This window comes from Nymphaea colorata, chromosome 5 (genome assembly GCF_008831285.2).
Source record: "Nymphaea colorata isolate Beijing-Zhang1983 chromosome 5, ASM883128v2, whole genome shotgun sequence".
Taxonomy (NCBI): Eukaryota; Viridiplantae; Streptophyta; class Magnoliopsida; order Nymphaeales; family Nymphaeaceae; genus Nymphaea; species Nymphaea colorata.
Window position 1 is genome coordinate 2,930,819 of NC_045142.1, and position 25,709 is coordinate 2,956,527.

Here is a 25,709-nt window from a genome sequence, read left to right on the forward strand (position 1 = left end):
TGCATCCAATCTTTGTGGCTCTTCTATTTTCGTGTGGCTTGATCTCTGGACGAGGATGCCTGCTTTGGTCATGGATAGCTGCCACTTGGAAGTCTTATTCAGGGAAAAAGCCTACGGATTAACTCACAGTAAATTCCATATTATTGTGATATGGCCGGTTCCGTAAGAATGTGGCTCATATATCTATCTAATAAGCGCATTAGTTGTTTAACTGCTGAACGGTGCTTCAGTTGCTGTGTCAAATTATCCAACGAACACCACGCCACTGCATAATTTCGGTTAGGCAAATTAAAAAAATGTTTAATTGAAGGATTAGATTCCTGTGACGTACAAACTGGCGGCAAATACGATATCACGCTTGATAGCTTCTGATGCGGCTTCCATTTTCTTGTAAAGTCCAGAATTGCCCATTATTGCAGCAGCGTTCTTAAATTCCCTGCAGGTTTCGTCTAGCCGGACAATAGTTCTGACGATCAAGCCTTCCGGCACGTCGGTTAGTTGACATATGTCGACGAATGGCGAGCCCTGCACCGTATAAAACCACCGTATTATTATGCAGTCGATTGGCTAATCATGTTTGTGTCTTTGTATCACATACCTTTGCCCATTCGTAAACCACTTCCATAAGGCCGAACTTTAAATTGTCTCTTGCATAATCTTCAGGATTTACTGCGAGTTTGAAGAACGCTTGGAGCTCCCCAAGCTTAATTGCAGTTTCGAACAATCTAATCAAGCCAGAAAAAATAATAAATGAATTACCACTCGAAGCTGATATTTAACTTCAACAACAATTGCTAAAAAACACAAATTCTGACTCTAAGAACCAGCTCCAAAAATTAACTGGACCAAAAAAAATAAAAAAACCAATCGTTCAAGGTTCTCAAAGGAAATAATGATTGCTAAAACAAATGATACTAAAATAAGGGATTTAAATGTCTTCTCAAAAGAAAGAACCTTTCATGTAAAAGGACATAAAGATGATAATATCAATAGGTCAATAACTGAATTAAGAAGTCTAACCTTTGCCTGGCTCTTGCAAGCTTTGGTGTTAGAGACGGTTCAGATGTGTTTGTTTGCTGAAATACAAGAGCAGACATCAGGGCCACAGCTTCAGCCGGTTCCAGATCATCTAGTTGGTTCTCAAATAAGCACTCAGTTGATATCAACTCCTCCCCAGAGTTCATTTCACATGCCACCCTGCCCTTGATTTGGACGACAAGGTCATCATCAATGCATCCAATTTCTTTCAGTACATCAATCTGCCAAACAAAGGTTTGCATTCACATTGATATAGTAAGCAGCAGTCTTGGGTAAACATGAAGGTGGATGCAGAAATTTCTTCTGTAATACAAATATTTGCACAAGCACACGTTTACTAATCCTTTGATGATTGGAAAATTGCACTCAGACTGTGGAACACCAAAGGAAAGATGAAAAGTTGAAAACCAAGAACGGTTTGAAAATTATGGAATAATAAACAGATGAAAAGCACCACAACAAGAATACTTCCAGCTTTAAAAGATAAAAAGATGTTTACGTTCTGAATTTTCATGTATCCATCTTCCCTACTATAGGATTTGTTACTTCACATATTTTTCTTGCTTGGACATTATCCAAAGCCACATAAATTAGTAAGCCAATGAGCCAAAACCCTGCCATTCATCTGTGGGACCAGCATCGTAAAACTAGAAATATCTAGCATCTTTCATTCAATATTTGCTACCTAATGATGTATGAAGAAATTATGATTATGCAAAAAAAAGGAACTGCACCTAGTCAGTAACAAAGTATGGTAATAAGCATCGATTGCAAATTGGTCAAACTTCCTATAAAACTGAGGAAATCAAAACTAGAAATCAAGAAATTAAAACTAGAAACATGTAGCACCTTTTCATTCATAGTTCTACCTAGTGATGTATCAAGAATTATGATTATCCAAGGAAAAGGAACTGCACCTAGTTAGCATCAAAGTATCTTTTGGTTATAAGCATCGATTGGAAATTGGTCAAACTTCAAAACATTTGACTATGAAGAGAAGCTTCAAGCTCTTAAACCTGTTAATGCACGAATGCTAACTAGGCTACTTGATTCTGAGCTTAACATCTAAAGAATCCAGAAATCCAACTGGTGTTGATACAGATGCTCATGAGTATACATCTTCATCTCCAACATGGCTTAGTATGCATAACAGTATGAAATGCAGGCTACAGGTGGCTCGAGATTATGGCTCCAGTATAACAGAAACCAGATCAAATAAATCCGAGAAGATTAACCACCAAACAAAATGAACTCACAGATGGCTTAACCACTAATGCTTCACACGTAGAAGCGACTTGGAATTTTAAGTTCCAATGATCCTACAACCTGCAACTTAAGAAGCAATCCACTTTCTCATTACTGTTTAAAGTGAAACAGTATCTTTGAAGTCAAGCTTGCTAGTCAGATATTAATGCCACAGAGAAGTGTCTCTTCAATATTCTCTGATAACTTTTCTCCTTCAAAGCACCTCGAGGATAGGTGATCTAGCTAAGTTAGAATGAAAACGGCTCCCTTCAAGTTTCATGTCAGATATAATGAATAGACTTAACATTTGCCACTTAAGTTATAGCAAAACAAGGATCAAATAACAAGAGGAAGGGAAAAAGGCACTGTGTAACAATAAAATGTAACATAGTCAACGTACTCTGCCTTGGAAGTCTGGCATCTGCTGCAGTGCTTCATCAGACATTTGATATCTTAATGCATTTACTTCTTCTCTATGCTTGTGTTGCTCTTTTAGAAGTAAGATGTGCTCACGCAGCTTTGTGCAACCACTGCACCTGCTTTGGCTGATCTTAGCTAGTAACATGTTCAATGATTGGTAATCCTCGGCCACATGTACATCCTTTATCTTGAGATCTGAAACATAAAAATACTAACATCAGAGACCATTATAAGGAGTAAGGTATAGAAAATCAACATATTCAATCACATAGTAGGCATGCAATTACAAAAAACTGGCTCAAAAGTTGCCATCCTTTGAACAACAGATTAAATTGAATTTTTGTTTACAAAAAGATAGAACAGCCAAAAATTTTTCGATATAGGTTGCTGACTCTTATCTCATTCTATCTATTTTTCTGATCCCTATAGATCAGGTTACTGTAAGAGTTTTAGCCAAAAGCATGTTCAAGGTGACCGACCATACACATAACTTTCCTTATTTCTGAGGTCTGAAACATGGGGAGATTATCAATGGAAACCATACTTTTCTAGATTAAAAACAGAAACTGGTGTATCTAATTGCATAATGGGCTCATAATCGTGGATTGGTCACTTGGAGTCACCATTCTTTGGTCATAAGCAGACTAAATTGAATTTTCTTAGAAAAGGATTTGAATATATCCAAAGTTTTTTTCTTATGGGATACCAGCTCCTTTCTGCATCTTTTCCTACCTATTTTTTTAGTCTTATAAAGGCAGTTCATGTAATGGCTTGCATAACAACTGAGATCAATATTTTCAATGGGTGGGTGCTGAAGTTTCTCTTATTTTGGATTTTTTCAGTTTAGGAAACTTTGTAGGGTGCAGATTGCTTAGTAGGGCAGCCTCCATGTGCAGAAAATGGTAAATAACAAACCAAAGTAATTAGCTGCATGGTTTTTGCATATTGTCAGACTTGACATAAACCACAAAGACATCTTTGATTCAACCAAAATCTTATCCACTGAATGATTCAATCAAACTTGTTTTAAACAAATATAGCTATTTGGATTCAGTTACAATCATAAATAAATTAAAATTTCAGGAAATTCTAATTTAGCAGATCCGCAGCCAATCTATGTTCAGAAAGCTAAGAAAAGTTCTGGCTCACAAACTGCTTATGTGAACATCAGGATATAAAAATTCACCAGATATAATTTGTTGAAAATATGAAGCACCTTATTATCTTAGGAGTGTCATGGTAGTGTTTGTAGCACGACATGCATAAACCACACACTTCTCTTGTAACATATTTAATACCAGATAGTGGTCAGATGGTATGATACGCCCACTTACCTCAAGAATAGATAATGCTATTCCATCATGCAGCACAACTTTCTTACTAGAAAAAACTGAAGTACATAAAGGCCCATAACCAATAAAAGGGGAACATGTACCATGTAGACAAGCATGCTTCTGTTTCATGATGTCTGTTTCCTATCGCTATCTTTTCAAATATTATAAAAAAGACGCTCTTAAATTCTTAATATCTTATTCAGCTCTAGTGTTAACTATCAAGGAATGGAGGACATTGTCATTATTTCGTAGTAGTGGATGGTAACATCACTGGGAATACATTATGCTGAACGAAGTAATGATCCATTTGATATATCATTTTAGACCTTATCTTTGTCAACTTCTAGGCCTGGAAAAACAATTGAAGTGCCCAAAACATTGCACTATTGTGTCACATCACCATACCAAGACAGAGGATAGCTACAAGAAAAACAAATGACAAAATTGATCCAATTACCAGGCCAATCTAAGATGTTTGATCAGGCAAAAACATGTACCTTTGTAAGGATCAACAGAAGGTAGATTCCTTCCATCAGTCTTGAGAAGTAACAGTTGTTGGACAGCCTTTGAATATGCAGCAGGACTGACATCCTCAAGAAGACGCACCTGATCAATCTTCAACTTTTCTTTGTATATGATTAGCATGTCATTACTTTCAACCCCAACAACTTCATAATTCACTCCAGCTGCTTTTCCACTATAAGGCAAGTTAATATTTACTGCACCTGTTCCTTTACGTGAAACAACTGAAGAAAAATATTCTTCATCCCCACCACGCTTTCCTTTTGGAGCAATATAATAGCCTTGTGGCACATTCCCACTCTCTTTTGCTTGCGACACCACATCTGAATTTGAATCCGTTTGTGAAGTAGATGGCGATTCAGCTTTCAATACTAAAACAATATAACATTTATTGCTAGCAGAGGGAGATTTCAGAACAACCCCAAGAAGATGTTCTTCACCCTGCCAATAAAATTAATGGATCATAAGAAAGAGATATCATACAAATGACGCCCGTACAAAAGGAAAAAAAAAGAGGATAAACGGAAAGCATCTGCAAAAAGTGGGGGACATATTATATGATAGAACATGCTTCTGCCCTCTATAAAATGACTGGAAACAAAATGGAGACATAAGCTGCTACAATCTTCTGCTTCAACAACTATATTTGTAGATCGACAATATACTAATCTTTAAACAACAGTTTCTTCAGATAGTGTAAAGTTCTTTGGTATCAGACTATTGTGTTTATAAAGGGAGAACCAACCACGTGCAAGCATTTACTTGATTAAAATATAAGTTTGACTGCTAAAGAGAAATTGAAAAAGGGAAAAAAGTTCCAAAGGTAGAGATCTGGAGAAAGAGAAGCAGTAATGCATTAAGCAGTAATGCATTTAACTAAAGGAGGCTGCAGGAAGAAAGGTTAGGACTGCTTAGGAGGAACAACAATCTCAAATGGAGATGGAGCATGTCATGGGTTGGTCCCAAGCAAGTTAACTACTGTTCCACAATGAGACCAATAAACAGCATCCTCTAACATGAAAAAAAATGAACTTCCAATCCATGTCACTAAAAATCAGCAAAAATTCAACTAAATGTCTGAGGAACTCGCAACTTATTAATGGCAGCTTACTGTTGCACAACGATCAACATATGACATGGGAAACTAATATTAAAGTGTACACCCACCAGATGTGATCTCACAGCTACTACTCTTCCAGGAGAAAGGAACTGTTGAGCAGTATGACACTGCATTATTGCCTCTGACACACGATTTCCTAACTTCTCCACTTCCGCACACATGGTGTAGTATTCTTCAATTGTTCCCTCACAATTGATACAACTGAAATGCAAGAAGCAGATCAGAAAGTTGGATGCCTATTCAACTTTAAAATCACAGTACTTGTTGGTTGGAGATTAGGAAACAATCAAACAAATTATATAAACATCCCCAGATTAAACATTTTGTTTCCAATATATAATTTTCCACTATTCCTAGATTACTCAAAGGTTCCTGATTCTAAGAACATCATAATCTCATGAAATAAATTGGCTAAGAAAGTTAACCAATCTGGAACAGTTCACATTCAACTTCAAGGTTCCTCAAAATTTTGGTGAAGTACGACAGTTCCCATACCAATGTTCTCTAATCAGAGTAGGACAAGCCTTTATTTAAGTGACACCATAAATGAATATTGCAAGTCGACTAGTGGTTCTTATGAGAGGCGGAAGAGGAAGAGTTGGTCATGCCCTTAGAGCCCTATCCCATTAGCCAAAAATAAGTCCAAGCTCATCATCAGAAGATTCAGAACACTGTAATTGACCATGAACACCTAAGAACTCACAACGATGGTACAGGATCATTTCCATGGGATTGGAATTGTCACAGGAATAACAAGTGATTGCTCCTACTGTTACTATAAACTTTTCCCTAGGTCCAGTTAAGGAGGTCATCTTGTTGCGATATTCATAGTCAACATAGTTTTAGTAGAGAAAAAACCTTGTCTCCTTTCCAAGTCTCAACCTGCAACATTCCCACCATTCATCTGCTTGATACCTCCTTTGCTAACAGCCTGTCGCTTCTGGTACCACAGCAGGTCTAAATTGAGGTGGTGGTGTATAGGACATTAGTTGTATTCTTTCAATTACTGTTAGAGATTAACTGCCTCCACTAGTCATAAGAGTTTTATGAGAGCACAATCGTATGATAACTCCTTCATTTAGGATCATATTGTTGAGGAATATCGGTTATCAAAGTGTAACTTCAGTAACTTTTCTTTTTTGGCTTAATGTCTAAGATGGCACATCTACCTTTTCTTGTAAGCATCTGAGTGAAAAAAATTGCAGTTCTAATCACCAGACTCTTTTTATTTTCAATAGTTTTATCATACTTCAGAATTATTTGCAATTATAACTTGATGACCCACTGACACTTTGATCTAAAAATTCAATCAAATAACATCTTCATATTGGAGTCATTCTAAAATTACTGGCCTTATAGTTTCTTCAATCTGGAAGAGCTATCTACCGAGCATAATTATATTGATAATCACATATACACTAATGGAGTATCTAAAGAGTGATCACGTCGTACTCAATAGGTTTATGGGCTTGGGATAACTTCAGTAGAAGTAACTGCTGTTTCTCTGGCAATTTTTTTTGAGCATGGAATTCTGCAAAACTTCTCTTTAACATGTCTTCAACCTGCCAAAAAAAAAAGACTCTGTTCAATGGACATATTTAGTCCAGGACATCAGTAAGCATAATCTCATGTTCACAGGTACATACATGTAGATGACAGATATCTATATTCATTAGCAAGAAACATTTATCAAGGAGCCACTCTGGAGAAGATAAGGTATCCATCCTCATGAAATTTTTAATTTTCCAGAGAAAGAAAACAGAGAAATGGAGCTTGCATAACATTTTTTGGAATTGAAAATACATCAAGTCACCAATGTGATTGCATCAACGAGAAATTGAAAATATCTAGGTGACTGTGTGACTGTATGCAATGGCATCTATAAAAGTAAATAGTGGTGCCAATGGGTCAGATGCTGCTAAAATTGCATGATTCATAGCCAGATTCGTGTCCTTGCTGATTTCTAATACCAGCTCCAGATTCAATAGGATTTTCACAAAAACAAGCAACCATGTCCAGATTCAATTCAAGAAAATATGAACGCAACACGGACCAAACCCAGAAACAACAATAAAATTTGCAGGTCATAACAGGACTTTGGATCTGGGTATCAGTTAACAGCTTGCCATTTGCTAAACCAAACCTATGAGGTCCAAGCCAATGCTTAGTTGAACCTCTTCTTCTTGTACTAGGAACTCAACCCATCAGATCTGCTAGGTCAGATCAGACATTATCAGACCAGTCAACACCTATAAATGGAGATACAATATAAAAGTAGGGAAGGAATATCCATGCAACATAGAGACCGGGGACGACGAGAAGCTTCAACATGTCATCCCACCATCCTAATGCATACAGAAGAATGATTTTCTAACAAAAAATAACAGCAAACAGAAGTCTTAACATAACACCATTTAAAAAGAACAAGGGCAAAAAGGAGGCTTCGACAGCAAGAACACCTTCAATTCCTCCACACGAAGCAGATGAAGAATCATGATATAGGTCAAGCGAAATTGGGATTCGAGTCTTGTTGGGCTCCCAACCATGACACGCTTCAGATTTGTTTCATCTGGAACATCATCTCTGCAGATAACGATAACAGTTCCAATATTATCAAGCCCCCTGCGGCCAGCACGGCCAGCCATTTGAGTGTATTCACCAGGTAGCAATTGCCGGAATTCTTTTCCATCAAATTTCCTCAATGAATCAAATACAACCTGGACCAAGTATTCAAATGGGAAACATAAACAGATAGCTGAAAACCAAAATTCTTGCAAAATGTATGCAATATCACACAGAAATTTAGCTGCATCAGCTACAAAACCTACTGTACTCCAAAATGACAAAATAAAAGTAAATGACCATCTTGGTGCATGCACCAGTTAGCTAATCAATGGCAACTTCATGCCTGTTTCTTAGAGCATCAATAGTCATCTCCTAAGGACACAGAGACGTGTGCAATAAAGGAGATAGATAGGATATGTTTTGACATGACATCACAAACATGAAACTCTTAGAAGAAGAGATGGGGCACAACAAGTAATTAGAAAGCTATTGGACAGCAGCTTCATAGAAAGACAGTAGATGCAGACATATAACATGAAATTTAGTTAACAGGAACATAAAGAAAATTATAGAAAATAAAATCTCTCCCAGTTTATCATGTAAGATGCAAAAGACAAGTACGTTCTTCAAGCCACATGTCTAGTCCAAGTAGGCAAAATGAGGTAGGCCTACCACGAAACAAGAACTATGATGTAATCATGAATGTAAAATATGATTGTGACTGACCTTGAAGGGTTGGAGTCAACAAATGGAGGACTGAAAGGAAACAGACAGAGGAAAAAAGCTCCACAAGAGAAGTATAATTGCTTATTTGATGTTATTGAAGGGGGTCTGCCTCTAGCAACTTGGCAATGCGATAAAAAAAAAATTCACAGCTCCCTCCTAATTCTCTCTAATCTTTCCGATGTTGATGTAATGTGGTGCATCATGATTCTCTTTTCATCTATTTAAGTACATTTCAGCTGCTGTAATGGCACTCCTTTAGATGTTCAGATTCTGTTATCCAGGATGAAAGTACCAGGGACACTGTGTACAACTTAAAGGCTATCTGTGGCAAATCACAAATAACAACCTTATGTAAAGTTGTATACTTCTTTTGGAAAAGGAATAAAGTTTTCTAAGCCCTAATCTTGTGCATCCGACATGCATCCGTTCCCCTGATATAATGATCTAATATACCTTCAGTGTGGTATCAAAGTTCAATCAAAGATATCAAGGGAGCAACAAAACCTTAGTTCACATCTTAAGGCTCATGTCAGCAAGATCTGTATCGTCCATGAGACCTCGATTTTGGTAGAGATTTCTTGCATGTGATGTTATCTGTTGGTACTGCTGTTACCCAGTGTCTATTATGAATTAAACACAAGGGTGTGCATCAGACGAAGTGAGGGTGGCCCCATTGGTGGTTTACAAAAGACCAGTAAGGCCGATCAGTTTTTAAAACAACACAAAGGCTCCAACCAGCCATTGATAGGTCAACAGGCTCAATTATTTGTGCTTGAATTTCAGCAGAGTGCCTGTGGCCCAATTGAAAACCTAACAACTAACACACATTTAAAAAAAGAAAAAACTGACAAAGTTAAATGTGCGCTGGTGCTGTTAACTACAGTAAGATATGAAAGGGAGATCAATATGAAAGGCCAGACCTAGGCATTGTCCAACATAGATTCTTCATAGTTAATCATCTTCAATTCACTAGGCCTCCATTCACTATATAAGAGAGCTGGTAAAAGACTTACTGTTCTAGCAGGGGCATTGACCCCCATAGCAAATGTCTCCGTTGAGAATAATACCTAATAAAGTTTAATCATTACAAGAAACATGAGCAATTGATTAAAAAGAAAAAGCAACAAAAAGCAGTAGCAAAATAATATACAATAAAAAAGGTTATTTTTAAGTTCCTAAAACCAATGGTGAAACAGTCAAGAATAAACAATGCCCTAATACACAAGTACAGTCATCTCCATACGTAATATTAGTGCAAGTAGGATTTCATATATAACATCCAACAAGCTTCTTAGACTTAAACAGAACCTGCGAAAGCACATACATTCATAATGAGAACCTACAGGGCTTTTAAGAATAAATAAGATTTAAACTTAGAAATATGGAACAAAATGATTTCCATATGCATAGATATTCAAAGAAAATGATCCCAAGTAAAAAAAAAAGGGATGATAGTCTTTGAATCTGTCCTGTTGTTCTTAAAGAAAAAAACTGATCTTAAGAAACACTAAGGCTTCATGTCATCTTCATGCACATATTCACATACACATAAAACAAAGACATTTTTTATGCACATACTTGTGTCTACAAATTATAAATAAACCTGGCAAGTCATATGATTTTTACAGTCTTTGCTTTTATTAGCATGATATCAAGGAACCTTATCATTATTACACAACCAAGCATGAAAGATATGTATATACATATATCAAATTGGATATGCAATTGGTAGAAGAATGAACAATTCCCAGAGGCGAGGCTTGTGTACTATTATAGCTACAGTTAATGTTTGATGTGTATGTAATGAACTCAATTTCCTCTCACCCCACTTAAGAGTTGCTTATCGATCGCTAAAAACCTGCATGCCTTTTCCATATCATCAATCTAACAAGAAAAGGTGTTACAGTATCCTTTTCTGCCTAGTTAATCCAACAAAGGAAGGTGCTAATTGGGATTTGAAGATGTCCGATAAGAATCTGCTAAGTCATGGTCACTAGGTAGAAATAAAACCTTTTGATCGAGTTGCTTTCACCAACCAAATATGATGAATGAACAAGTCCACATGTAGTTTTAAAATGAATTAGAGCGAGAGAGAGAGAGAGGGAAAGACCTTAATGAAGCCACGACAAAAGAGCATCTCAATGACTTCCTTGACAATAGGAAGAAGCCCAGCATGGTGCACACCAATTCCTCTACGTAACAGATTTTGAACCCTGACAATCTAAAAGAAGAACTTAAACTAGAAATTATAATGACCACAAAAGATTAACCACACTGTTTTAAGATAGTAACCAAATTGAAGATAAGAAAAAACCTGGGGAAGGTTCCTGTCAGATCCCTTCAGTCGTGAAAAAGCCTTGTCACAGAAAACACGAATTTCACTTTTCTCAGAGCTGGTTGTGTAGTCGGCACTAGCAAGACAATCTGCTGATTTATCACATCGGTTCTTTGAAAAACAAAATATGACTGCCTGGGACAACAAGCAAAAGCAGAAACAGATAAAGAGGTGTTAAAAGTGTAAAATACGAGGCATTACAAGAATATACAATGTGGCCCAGAAAGTAATGCATGGAACAGAAAGATGCATTTACGCATGCAAGCACAAATATATGCCCCATATATTTAAAATATGTATGTTTAAGTCAGACACAGCTCCATACATGCTTGAAACAATATCATATATGTTATTAGCTGCAGAACCACTCCCTCATCTTCCAGACAACTCTTGATATCTCCACTTTTCCATGCTATTCTACAAAGGCAATGAATAGCTAGCATTTTAAAATATACTCAAGCAAATCCTTTTAGGAACACTTTGAACCTGATCTGGCTCCATATACCTGAGGTTTAAAGTGCATGTGTTCCGAATTTGATACATGCTCTGATATAAGTTACCACAATGAGACAATACAGGTTTGGTTCTGGGTAGAACATTGTTTGACTTCCTGTGCCCTATCTCAGCTACTTACTACCCAACATAATGGAAAGCAATGGTATAAACTAGAAAGGAACTAAATCTATCTTTAAAAAAAAAAATCAAGAAGAAGATTTTGCGACATACAGGTAAAAGAGACTTCTTCAAAAGCTTTGTTATAAGCGTAAGCCAGGGAGAGGACTCCGTTCTTCTTAGTCCCAAACTATTTTGCTGGAAGTTAACTATCCGGGATACATTTCCTGTTGATGGGGGCCCTTTTAGTTTCTGAGTTTTTCCATGGTTTGGATTTTCTTGGTGCCTTCTTACAGCCGAAGATCCCCCTGATGATCCTGCTCCAGGCTTAACAGCATTTTTTTTCTTGTATGCATCTTTAGCAGCCTTGAATCCTTGTGGCAGAAATTGTTCATTCTCACAAACTTTATACAATTCTCCTGAGTAAAATAAGCAATGCTCCAGCGGAACAGGCCTTCGAGAGGTTCTGAAAATTTTAAAGATGGAGTGAAGCAATAGTCAACCTAAATAAGAGCAAGCCCAAATTGAACGACTCAGAACAACATCTTGAGAGAATGAATGATTATTATCTTAAATTCTCATGCAATAAACTGCTTTTGACACCTTAAGATTTTGAAGATCATGCAGCCTAATTGGAGAATGACAAAAATAATGATTATTAACTTAAATTTCCATGCAATAAAAACAGGTTCTGGCACAACATGCAGCCTGAATGGAGCATAAAGATATCTGTTCATAAACATCATAGACCATTATATATTACATCACCTATAACACATATATGAAAGGGAGAAGGAAACAATTTTTTTTCTAAAAGAATAGGATTCTATGCTAGACAAGCAAATGAACATATGAAAGCCCCTTTTTTTAATCAAATCCAGCAACATAGGATACTTGTGTTCACGATTAGCTCTCTCATATGTCAGCTCATCCACATGAACAAATGCATCAGCAAACTTGCTTACCCAGTAAGTCGAATTTTCTTTTGTTTTGTCCGCCCAATCCAATCTGCAAACTCTAGCGTATTTGGCACCTAAAATAGATCATCAATTCACATAATGCAGAACAAGAAAACGGAACAACAGTCAAATGAAATCAAGAAAATTAATGCATGAAAGAAGTAAAACCTGTTCAGCAAAAAGAAACAAGCAAATCAAGAGACAAAATTCACTCAGAATATTTACGCAATCAACTGACTAGGCAGAAACTGCTCACAAGCAGGAGGTACAACAACTCTACTGAAGCACCACCCCACCCTCTATAAAAAAGGAAAACTGCAGTCAATGTTCTATAGTACACTGTTAATCTGTGCCGCAGTAGTGCAGAGTACTGTTTTTTCATTTCCAAAAAAAAAAAAGACTATGGAAGGTGTAGCAAGGGTGTGTGTATACATATAAGAACTTAACTGCAAAAACAAAGAAAGATGTGCATTTGAATTCGAGCATAAAATATAACCATCAATATTAACAGCCATACCCACAGCACACCTAGTGAGCACCCACACGTGGTATGCACCCGATTTGGGTGTCGCAGCCTTAGCCTATTGGCTGAACCCTGTTCAGTTTGTGGAATTGCAATTGAATGTAAAGCAGAATTTTGTTCTAATTCATTGTGAGATGTGCCTTTTTATGGGATACATTAGCACTATTTTTTCAAAAGTCATATTCACTTTGACTTCAATAGAAATGGAACTTTTCAAACAGAGAAACTCAGAAGAGTCAGTACGGCATGTGAAACATTATCAATGTGTTTGATTTATCAACCTGCAATTACAGGACGGAGAACTCGTTTTTGTTAATTCTGCAAATACAAATATGTCTTCTGACATAGAGTATGTTAAACCAGGAGTTTTGTTTCTATTTTGTGAATCAAACAACCTCCAATATTGCACCTTGTATAGTATATCAGACTGCATAAAATTGTTTGGTCACTGCTAGTTTTATGCATTAATAGTTGGTTTCCATCTTATTCATTGCCATTTTATTTAGTTTTTGTACCCAACAACCAGTTATTTCTTAAAAGTCATAAACCAATCCATTTTGGAGTTTTTTATCGTATTTTTCTGCTTCCAATTTAAGCTAGACATTTATGATCTGATTACTTGCTATTCCTTTTTTATGTCCTTACCTTCTTGCCTTTTTAAATTGATTCCAATTTCTGATTTATTTGGTTTTTACATGAAGTCGTTAGGGGAAAGGACTACCACCATTAGAAAGTCAGCTTCATTAAAACATAGAAAAAGAAAATTCCACTGTCCCTGGCAACAAAGTTCAACCATATCCCAATCTAAAATTGCAAAATCCCAAGATGTGGCGATTATTGGCTTAAGCGTATATCTACACTGATCATCTTCAGAAAAGGTGAAAGGTTTATAAACTTGTGTGTCCTACTACCAATTGTGCTAGTTTGTAATCTTTTTGGATGTGAATAGAAGCTGACGAAACAGCAGGTTGCTCTGTCAAACCAGGCAGTTGAGTCAGATATGAGCTCCATTGTTAAAAGGCATCCTCTTTGGAGCGTTTTATTGCCCTTAAGAGGACCTACCTAGGAGTTCTCATAGGCTGAGTTCAAGCTGAGTTGAGTCAGCTCAACCTCAGCTTAACTCAGGATGGGTTAGCTCAAGCTGCACATTAAAAAAATTCTCATTTTAAAGAAGTGCCAACAGAGGATTTAAAGTCAATAGCACAACAAAGTTAGTGTCAAGCAACACCTTCACACGCAAGGCAACTTATATAAACAGAGACAAAGAAGCATAAAAAAACTTGATAAGCTGCAAACACTAGCAAAACCTTACAGTTGCAGAAAGAAGGATAATATTGACATGCCTAGGGAGCATAATGATGACTTCTTCCCATACAACACCTCGCTCTACATCATTTACATAGTGCACCTCATCAAATATGACCTGTTCAACCATGAACCATCAAACAGTTATCAGCAGCACTATTAAAATGTCAATACAGAAGGTTGTGACTGCAGTACAAGTTAAGGTAAAAGCATGCTTCCTAGTTTGGAAACATAAAAACCAAGTTCCATTACTGTTCCTTTAATGGAATCCAAGAGACAAAACTACTTGCTTACCCATTCAATATCTCGTATTATGTCAGCACCTCTATACAGCATTGACCTTAGAATTTCAGTGGTCATGATAAGGCAAGAAGCCTCAGGCCTCAAGCTTATATCTCCAGTAAGAAGGCCAACATCAAATTTCCCGCAAAAATCCCTGTACTTCTGATTGCTGATGGTTTTGATAGGTGCAGTATAAACTGCTCTTGTGCAATGCTGCATATATTTTACATGCTTCAGATTGCAAAGAAGGCATTACCGCTATGACAAACCAGTCTACATATAAGAGACCTACCTCAAATTAGGAAAGAGAAAGAAAAACACAAACGAGAACAATGTATCAGGAAAGCTTCTTAAGAAATTATCATCTGCAACCATGAATTTTTACAGAAAAAAGAACTTTTCATCCCCAGGATAAAAAAAGGTGGTTCCAGTTTCATGCATTTGATTTCCATTTTAGTTTTTTTTTTCTTTCTTTTTTACCTTATCTCTGTTTTTGTTTTCTTTTTCTTCGGAGGGAAACAGCCTGGGAAAACAACCCCAAGGGAAGCTTCTCGCTAGTGCTTTGCACAAAGCACACACTCACAAATCAAGAAAGCACTCGCAAAGTGAACCGTTCACGTCACGAGCAAATTTCAAAGTCAAGGTTAGCGTAGATGTCATTCAAAGCTGCGAGTGCTTTGCTCAATCTTATTTGCTTTGCTCGTGACATTGGAAAACCAAGGTGAAGTGAGTGTACTTATGAAAAGTGATGAGCTCACATTTTTAATTTCCTTTATGTAATTAATTTTTTATTTTAGCTGCAGGTTTCTAGCCATTAGGAGCTTCCAACACCTATATGACTAACCATTGGATGCTCTCAAGAAATTACAGAAGTTTGCCTTCTCTATGTATAGAGACTGTTCGTTTCTTTCCCCTTTACAGCTTCTTGCAAAGCATTTTAATGACTACAACATGTACTGTTAGCTGTGCCCTGATACTCATCAGGACTCAGAATAGCTGTTCTGATAATGTGTGATTCATCTATATTGGTTTCTTTGAGAGAGTTGGTCACTTTTGTGATACATTTTCATACACACCAACACAGTTAAATATAAGACATATACACAAATGTTGACATTATTTCAAAAATATAACATTTTTATCTCCACAAGAGAAATACAATCTTTTTAACAGGAAAATATCACAAATATTTTAAAAACATCTCTTAAGAAATAATTGTCAGAAAGGTCACTGTATTTTCCCCATTTTGAAAGAACCTGCTTTCATATTACACTTACAAAATACTGTTCTTGGGTTTCTACAAATGAGGTTTCTCGAATATTAATTGAGAAGCTTGTTTTTCTTTGGAAAGATCTATATAATTCAAAAAAATAGAAATATACAAAAAAGTAATAGAAAAAATTATATGAACCTTCTATAAAAAAAATCTTACCAAACATTGACAAAAGTATATTAAAATAATTATTAAAATGATAAAATAAACAGAAAATGGTTTGAAATATACCCAAAAATTGTTCTAAAAATCCCAGGAAAATATCCACAAAAAGTCTTGTGTTATTTTAGAAAGAAATTGAAACTGAAAATATTATCAGAATGTCACAACAAATTCCTACTTCCATTTTTTGTTTCACATAGGATTTCAAGAACTATTAGAATGCTTATGCAACAAAACTAGTTGAAAACTCATAATTTCACAATCTTCTCTAATCTTTTTTATATATTTAGAAAAAAATTGGATTTCCGATTTCTTCGCAAGAAAAATCAAAATTAATAAAAAGCTCTGGGAGAAACCTTCCCAAGAATGATATTTGCAATTATGATATGAAATAAGACAAGAAAGAAAGGAGGTGATTGTCTACTCTTCCTCCTTCCACTTATTATCTAATGCTAATGAAAATGGAGCAAGGAAACTTCAACATTACATTTTATTTTTTCTAAGTTGATAGAAAAGGGACATTGTCCTGGAAAAAAAAGAGACAAAACCACTAATAAGTGAAAATGTCAGTGTTAGTGTTGCCTAGAAGTGTGCGTATAACTAAGTCACATGAGTGTGGGTACTGGTGCAGACACAGTGTACAGGTTTGGTCACGAGGATTTTGAACATGTAGGTACAGGGGAACAGCAAGTTATACACATAAAATCTGTAATAAGAATATCATTATTATCTGAAATTTTGGAATGAACTGGGGGTAACCCAGAACCAATCCAGAGCATACCTAGTTGGTATGGCTTACCCATGTCTAAACCGTCACAACAACATGGGAAAGCCAGTCATACTCACAACCATGCTATAAGTGGTTCCTGAAGTTCTTCACTTATCTCTTTCTCCATCAACTTGAATCGGGACTTTCAGCTATATATCCTAGATCATAGTTCCTTAAGTCACTATCACTTTTTCCCTTTTCACTTTTTTAGTGCAACCATATCCTTGTTTCATATGTTAAGATGCACACTATTATCCTTATCGACTAATTTTGGATAACATGAAAAAAGATTGAAAACTAATATTGTGGTGTCTAATGTCCTCTACCATGTGATGGGAGAGGGAAAGCATAAAAAACGAAACTATTGACATAAAATAGCTTCCTACAATCATACATGCTTATGTTCTCCTGTGATTTCTAAGTCTGCCAGATCCTGGTCACAGGCTCTGAAATAACAACTGTAATAAAAGAAAAAAGAGGTAGCTTGCAATTCTTAAATACTTTCTTTTCTGATCAGACCAAACAAGACAGTGGTAGTTGGTAATAGGCCTGACAGTCACAGGCCTAGGAGTCGATTCTGATTCTTTAACCTGTGACTAAAATAAGTAATCCCCAAATAGAAATGACAGTTCTACCATTTCATGATATAAAAAAAGTCATAGGAATTATCTCCCTGTTCCGGGAGGAATGATGCTTAAAATCAAGGTTTCAAATGTCAACCCATGGTTAAGAACTAAAAATGTGAATCTATAGTGAAAAGCAACAGATTTTCAACATTTTGGCCATTGCCCTTTTTCCTTAAAATAATGAGTTTGTTAGAAAGAAAAAAACAAGGTCACAAAAATAATATGGATATGTACACGTACATTTGAATATACAGATAAGCAACTCACAAGCACGTGCAGAGATTAAGGGAAGCTCCAGACAGAAAAGGGCAAGACCAAAGTGTAACAACTGTGACAAAATTATTTACGGAACAGTAAACAAGTCAGACGAAAAGATGCACCTTTGACGCCAATGCAAATGCATATTCTGCAACAACAGTCTTTCCTGCAGATGTATGTGCAGCAACAAAAACAGATTCACCCTTTTCGAGATAATATATGGCCTGTTTTATTCCATCAAGGGGAAAAAAACGGTTAATACAAACAGGGAGGTGGACATGCTTTTATATTACTTTTTTGATAGGTAGTTGGCTGTTCCAACAAAAAAAAAAAAAGGCCAGAATCTCCCCTTTTCACACAATTATGTAATATGCCAAAAGCACTGTACAAGATTGCTGAGCATTTAATAGTGATTTGCAACTGTTCATATAGTTGCATCAGCATTTATGCTGCACTGAGCCTTTAATAGTGACTACCTGACTGCCTGTATATTGCTCCACATACAATTCTCACCCATACAACAAAAAAAATACTGATACACATACCAACTAATGGCAAAAGCGATGGATGCATTATCCAAAACTCTTTACTCAAATAGCAAATGTTGTTTCGTGAGGCTTAAGGACAGTATGTATGAAAAATAAGTAACCAATGAAAGTAAGAGAAGAAAACCAAAAAAAAAACTTTTCACAACATAATTAACACTTCAAAATACAGGAAGGGAAGCATTTGCACACCTCTTTCTGGAATGTATCAAGCTCAAAGGGAAACTCTAGGGCCATGTCAGGAACAAGTTCGTAAAAACGATTTGAAATCTCCCGACTTCCTCCAGTGACTGCCCAAACCTTCAGATAGAAATATGAACCAGTTATAAAAGCACAAAATTCTAAGAACTTCTCACAGGCAAAACTGTATCATCATATGAATTATCAAAAGATCATAAAATTATGCACACCACACAAATGTAGCACCGTCGAAAGCAGAATTTATGTACCACCGAGCCTAATATGCAAATTCTAAAGACACAGACAAGCCAATCTATTAAGTAGAAGATACACTAGAAACTAATGCATAACCTCAAAAGCTAGTCAAACATTTGCACAACACTATCTAATAACATTGACTTGAAAAAAAAAAAAATTCTACGAGAATAACTTAAAAAGTAAAGTACCATAGTTTGAGTTTTGTGTTTAATAATATTATCATAATGACATCATGATACACCACTTTGTGTACTATATTTACCTCTTTTCATATCTTTTCTACATTTTAGACCACATGCCCTTGGCTTTTTTATCTTCTTTACTTACTTCTCTTATTACACTTATGGTTGTGCCCTTTGTTTTGCTTTTGATGTACATCTGGATGTTTATAAGTCAAAATTTCCTGAGGTTTAAACAAAAAACCTGCAATATCACAAAATCTTCCTTGCAAATGCATTACCCAGAGTAATATTTGTGATTTTCACTAAAAGGATATGTTCAAGAAAATGCATGAATTGGAACAGACTATTATGTTTGGCCACCACATAATAAAGTGATAATTGAACCTTTCGCGCTAACACTCTTGACTTCTAAAGGAATAACAAAAAGACACTTGTTTCATGCTAAATTAGACAGAAAAAGGAAACTGAAAGAAAAATCTTCAAAATGTAGCACTTTTTTGCAGCTTAATTGTGAAAAACTCACAGAAACTATAATAATTATGAACATGCCATGAAAGTATACAGTGGAAAAAGCATAAAGAACTTGCACACATCAATTCATAATTAACCAGGAAAATCATGACTACGAAGAGAGGATATTTAACAGCATAAGCCAATCAAATGCATCAAACCATGAGGTAACATCCTTCCTCCAAACTGACCATAAATAATGGGCCAATCATGTTTGCCTTTTACCTCTTTTCCCTGCCCATCAAGAGTGTCACCTTCCACTTTCTGGTCTGTAACTTCATGTTCTTTAAACAGTATGTCATCCAAAACTACTGACTCAGCAGCTGAACTTGCATCATTTCTTCCAATTCCAACCTCTGCTTCAGATATAACGGACTTTACTTCTAAGGATTTTCCTGCACAAAAGAACTAGCATTGGTAATGTTGCCCAATATAGAGGGTTGCTCTAGAAAACATTGAAACTAACAAGAGCATTCAATGATGAACAAATACGTTTTAAAATTGGAACTGGCAAAAGAGTCAATCCACAAGCAAAAAGAAGTTGGACATAACAAATAAGCAGATCATTAGTAGCATGGCTACAGGAACAATTTCCTCCTTTGACAGCAAAAGTACATGCCAAAATGGATATTAGTTGATTCTCAGGTGATCCTTTTCCAGGAAGGTTATGATGTTGCCCAGGACTTACTTACGAAGGTGTGGCCATGATTTAAGGTTAGAGCCTTAGAGGCTTGAGGAAGGAATGTAAGGGACAAATGCAGAATTTCTCCATTGCACAGTGCTGCTGGCTCACATGAATACTCCACTTTTGTCTTATGTTCCATACAAAGAAGAGGCACTCAGGACCAAACTAAATTGGTCATATCCCCAAACCCCCAGCAGTATTCATGAAGGACATGATTGAAATGCTCCTTCTCTTTGCAGAAGGCATGAAGAGTGATCTCGTGAAAAGGAAAAAAAAAAAAGATCAATTATCATGAAAAGTAACTCTTAGCTTTTGGAAAGCATGGGGAGAAAAGAACATTGCCGATGCAAGACCATGATTATCAAGCTCATGAACCTCTCTTCAGGTAAAATGGGAACAGTCTTCATGTTATCACATAACAAGATATCAATTGCTTATCGTAAGGAATGCCACGTGGCTGGTGAAGTCATCCTATATACTGTTCTTTCAAAAGGGAAAAGATCAACCAACTGTATGTTGAATGTCTGATGTCAGTGACTTATTAATTTGTAAAATTACTATTAAAATGAAACGTTTGATCCTGCATTAGTAGCTTTAGTAGCTCATTTTCCATTGGTTGTTTTCAATACATAGGCGTAAAAATGATGTATCTATCTTCCTTTCCACAGTTGATAATAGCCAATACTAGTAAATAAAGAGTAGGAACATCCCACCACTTTTTAGAATCTCAAAGTTGCACCATGGATATTAACAATGAGACAGAGATCACAAAAACTAGATGTAGAAACCTTGAAGGAAGTTCCAGAAAAACAAAGATTCTAATCATACAACAGCTTACCATCATTATTTTCTTGCTCAGCCACGTCTTGTTCCAGTACCCTTTTTAATACACTCTCAAATTGCAAAGACAAATTCGTCTGTAAGAAATGAAAATGGCAAAAATAAACAATAAGCAAAAAGTGTAATGGTTCACATTTCGCTTGTGATTGTCAAAATAGCATAGCTATTGTGGAATGAGAACAAATAGTAGGAATTCGAAATATTATAACATAGATATGAGATATAGATGTACACCAAGATAACAAAATAGATACAATCAGGAGATGTACAAGACTTCTCACAAGTAACTAAAAGCCCTAAATGCAGATCTATGTTGCCTCCATTAAAGGTAATTATATGCTAAACGGGCACATCAATGCAATTAAAAATCAAATGCAAAACTAAGCAGGATCTATGTACAAACAGAAGCACTTGCTCTATCTAACCTGACCAGAAAAAAAGGACCACACTTACAGCACTTTACTGGAATGATATGAGTGCAACGAGTGACTAACCGTTTTACCGTCTAAGGGCTTCTTGAGCGCATTTGATGTATTAACAATTTTCCATGAGTAATCATAAGCCTTTCAAAGCAAGGGAGGGAGGATGAATTATCAGTAGAAAGAAAAGCCACAAAATTCAAAAGTAAGTGATGTGAAATCCTATAAACTTAGATACCTTCAGAGGACCAAGATCCAGGCCTTGTTTGAAGCCAGGAGGAATGGTCTGAGGGGGCCCACCATCAAGTACCTCACGTACCCACTCACCATTCAAAGCTCCTTCAGGGATAACTCTCTCTGATGATTGAGATTGCTCCAAACCTCCAGGACGGAAAGGGCGATTGCCACTGGTACCTCGAACAAAGTCTTTTGCAGGACCAGGCAAACGAGGAACAGATGCAAAATCACCTTCCCCATTTAACAGATCTGTCATCTCAATCTAAGCAACAGATAAACATATAAAATTGTATTCAATGTAAATAAAATAAAAAAATGCGGTTATACAAGAAATTTGCAGAAAGTATTTGATAATAAAACTGCATTTATGATTTATGTGATTATTCCATTTTACTTGCAAAAAAATGACAATGACGGACGTTGTTTTTCAGTATGGCAAAGAGAAATAAAAGAACTGATAGGTTTCCACTGCACAAGCAATGTAAAACTCAGACAGGATATCAAAATCTTAGCTGTGACCAGAAGTCAGATATCGCAGACTAGAGAAAACTATAATCACTTAAAAACTGACTAAGAAAAAATGAGAAGTAAGAAGAACCAAATAAGCCAAATGATAAGATCCATGACTCCACATCCAAATTCTCGAGCTCCAATCTGTGTACAGCTAAATGCCTTAATCGCTAGAACTAGACACTTCCCGTTGCTTTCACCTCGACCTATAAGGTTACCTATACAGTTAGCATAGCTTTTCCATGTTTATTCTCGATAAGACAACGTGTCCTCTCTTGAATTTCACCTAACGAGCATGATCTCGGTTTCTTATCATCCCGGCACTCCGTCCGCTGCCAGCTACTTCCCCAAACACTTTTTTAACTTACTTCCTATTTAATGCTAAACTTTCTTCCATTTCTGCGGTTTCACTTCCTTTAACCTCTTACTGTTGACGAATAGCCTTCTAGAGAGTTCATTCACCATTTACCACGACAACCAATCTGGGACGTCATTGCTGGATATTGAAGCATCTAAGACGTAGCATGACTTCCGTTCAGCCTAAGCATTTTCACCTATAACAGACCGAAGCACGACCTACTTAACTAAACATCAAAGATCCACGAGCAACCCTAAAGAATGTAATCGCGCATACCTCCACCGAGTCGGGAATCCACAACTCCGCCGAATGGGCATCTTCCTCCGCATTCTTGATGTTGTTTCGCCTGAAAGGCGGTTCCCAGGAAGGAACCACGACCGTCCGCGGCATCGTCGGGTCAAGCTCAATCCTGTACCTATCAAACCAATCGAAATCCCACTGGCGACCACATGCCGCCGGAGAGAACAGGTCGTCATCAAGCCTTGGAGTCAAATACTTCTCCTCAATGTCCTTCCTGATGGTCTCCTCCGAAATTGGCTCGAATGCCGGGGGCTGCACAGACAACGCAGCGGTCTCAACCTGTGGAAACAGTAGAAGCGGCAAATAGAGGCCGTGCAAGACGTAAGAAAGGGTAAACACATACGAGAACGAGATCAGGAAGAGAGCTTAAAGGATTGGGGCGGTCCACGGGGGGGAGAGGCTCGATTCTCAGGTGGCCGCTGTGCCCGGTGTAGCCGATTCTGAAGGGGAGGCCCTTCACCGCCTCAATGCGATCCATGGCCGACGGAAACCCTAAACGCTTCCGTCACATCGACTTCAGCCGCCGGACTTCTATGATCATTTGCCGGAAAATACAGCCCGCAGTCTCCAAGCTCTCTACAGCAGGTGGAACAGAACCGCGCGCGCGAAACCGACAGCAGTACGATTGGGTCTTTCTTGTTCGATTTGTCTTCGGTCGTTCATAGTTCCATGTAATTGATGCGATAAACCTTAGCCCGGCCACGGTCTACAGTAAAAAATATAAATTGAAGAAAAAGTAATTAAAAGCTTTCTAAAAAACATTTCACGCATCGACTCGTTCACCTGCTTTGCTACAAAAAGCTTCGAACGCAAGATCAAGTTCAAGTTTGCGATTGCATTTTGGAGGAAAAGACGTTGGACATGCTTTAAACGCTGCAAGACCCTAAATATGAGAGGATGTGAGCAAAATAATGTTCAATATCGAGGTTCAAGAACATTGCGTTGTTGCCACGTCAAATTCACGTTAAATTCATGGATTTCAAATATGAAGTAATCACATGCCTTCAGAATTTATATTCTCTTTTCATCTTAATGATTTCCGTTTCACAACATAGGGATGTATGAGTGAATCAGATTGGTGGCAGATTTATGCGAAAATTTTGGTTTTGATGGATTTAGTGCAGCTGAAAATTACAAATATAAAAGTCTTCATTGTTACGTAGATCAAGCATTTAAACGTCCCACTTTTTTGACCTTGTGACTTGGAAATTGGAATCGAAGGTCTTATAGTTCGGGGATATCCGTTTTCGTGTTTCTTAAACTTTTGCAACTTTTTTTTATATGAAAGGAAGACTTAATTATTTTAAATCTGTAAAATAAAGGCTCGAAGTAAAATTTTGTTGTCACTAAATTATAATTTTACCTTTTTTGCTAAAAAAGTTCCCATTTTCAAGCTAACGGAGATCATTAAAAAGCTTGCAAGACATGTTTTCCAACTTCTTCGGGCTTTTCAAGATATAATTAAAGTTGGAGGCGAAACAAGAGACATTCCCTTTCTAGAGCGACCGGACAAGCCGTCTTTGACAAGTGGGGCAAAAGCAGATACCGCGTGTTCACTCCGTGTTGGTTAACACATGACACTTTCAAAAGGGCATTTAAGTGAATCGGACCGTCGTCTATCTTTTTGGAACAAAAGCATGTTAAATTGGAGACTCATTGTGTATATCCTTTGAAAACATAATTTGGCTTCAATTTTTTTTTCTTTCCTGGAATCAAACTATAATGATGGGACTCCTTCTTTCATTTGCCCCAACGCTGCTGCAACATATCAATAAAAATTGATTGGTCTCAAACCGTTTCCTAGTTGTCCAGCGGTCACTTTTTGGTGGAGAAATCTTGTAAGTAGTGTCTTTGAATCTCCAATTTGACACAAAAGTTTGTAAACATTCCAAAATAAATCAAAGAATTTGCAGTAGCAGACATTTCCACTCGAGAGCCGAAGGAAACAGAAACACTAACATGGCTGGACCCGCAAACATTTTAAAACATTTCACGCATCGACTCGTTCACTTGCTTTGCTATGGAAGCGTTTATTGTTACAAGATCAAGTTTAGTTTGTGGTTGCACTTGGAAGGAAAAGACGCTTAAACGCTGCCAAACCCTAAACATTGGTTGATGTTGTTAAAAATATATAACTGAAGTATTGTGCCCTCAGCCAGAAATTTCTTGTTCACCGCTTTATGTATCCAACGTTCAAATGCTCGGCATATTAATTGTAACAAATCCACCGGTAAATTGATCACACAAATTACATTCAAAACCCATTTCCTTTACAAATCCACTCACAACTTTCTCGAGAACAGTCCCTTTTATCATAAAATACTATTCTGTTCCTATTTAACTTTGCATGTAATATTCCTATATACTTTTTCGCCTGAGTTCCAGTTTGATCAAATCGAGTCCGCCTTGTTATTTTTCCACTTTCACGATAAAAAATATGTCTTTCATTTTTTTGTAAAACTAACATCGAAAACAATATACATATATATATATATATATGTTCAATGCTATTGTGTGACGGGTGTTATCGAATGGCTAAAATTTAAAACTTTGTCGTTGAAAAATAGTTACTAGATTGCCATTAGTCTTCGTTTATATATGGGGACTTCAT

General features: G+C 36.7%; 1 protein-coding gene across 2 annotated transcripts; it reads right to left on the minus strand.

Moving 5' to 3' along the window:
• Positions 1-279: 279 nt before the first annotated feature.
• On the minus strand, positions 280-23,957 carry LOC116255013 (DExH-box ATP-dependent RNA helicase DExH11). 2 transcript variants are annotated; one of them, XM_031630706.2, is made up of 24 exons: positions 23,882-23,957; positions 23,442-23,804; positions 23,075-23,350; positions 21,932-22,192; positions 21,769-21,837; positions 21,273-21,351; positions 19,975-20,144; positions 18,812-18,919; positions 18,197-18,298; positions 14,999-15,199; positions 14,712-14,822; positions 12,883-12,950; positions 12,032-12,383; positions 11,285-11,440; positions 11,081-11,191; positions 9,984-10,037; positions 8,139-8,396; positions 7,132-7,241; positions 5,727-5,880; positions 4,535-5,000; positions 2,684-2,898; positions 1,021-1,259; positions 599-725; positions 280-525 (listed from the first exon to the last, which is right to left on the minus strand). In XM_031630706.2, exons 2-24 carry the CDS (start codon positions 23,574-23,576, stop codon positions 313-315), a joined length of 4,035 nt encoding a protein of 1,344 aa, XP_031486566.1. In that variant the 5' UTR covers positions 23,577-23,804; positions 23,882-23,957; the 3' UTR covers positions 280-312. The 2 variants fall into 2 exon arrangements, with proteins under 2 accessions (XP_031486566.1, XP_031486567.1); XM_031630707.2 differs by lacking the exon at positions 23,882-23,957 and having other exon boundaries at positions 19,975-20,132; positions 23,442-23,792.
• Positions 23,958-25,709: the final 1,752 nt, after the last annotated feature.

Bases quoted from the DNA above. Each gene is read 5' to 3' on its own strand.
- LOC116255013 (XM_031630706.2), bottom strand. From the start codon at position 23,576: ATGGATCGCATTGAGGCGGTGAAGGGCCTCCCCTTCAGAATCGGCTAC. The intron at 14,823-14,998 runs GTAAGCAAGTAG...ATGGTTGAACAG, and splicing joins TAATACGAGATATTGAATGG to GTCATATTTGATGAGGTGCA. The intron at 5,001-5,726 runs GTGGGTGTACAC...TTTTATTGGCAG, and splicing joins TAGCTGTGAGATCACATCTG to GGTGAAGAACATCTTCTTGG.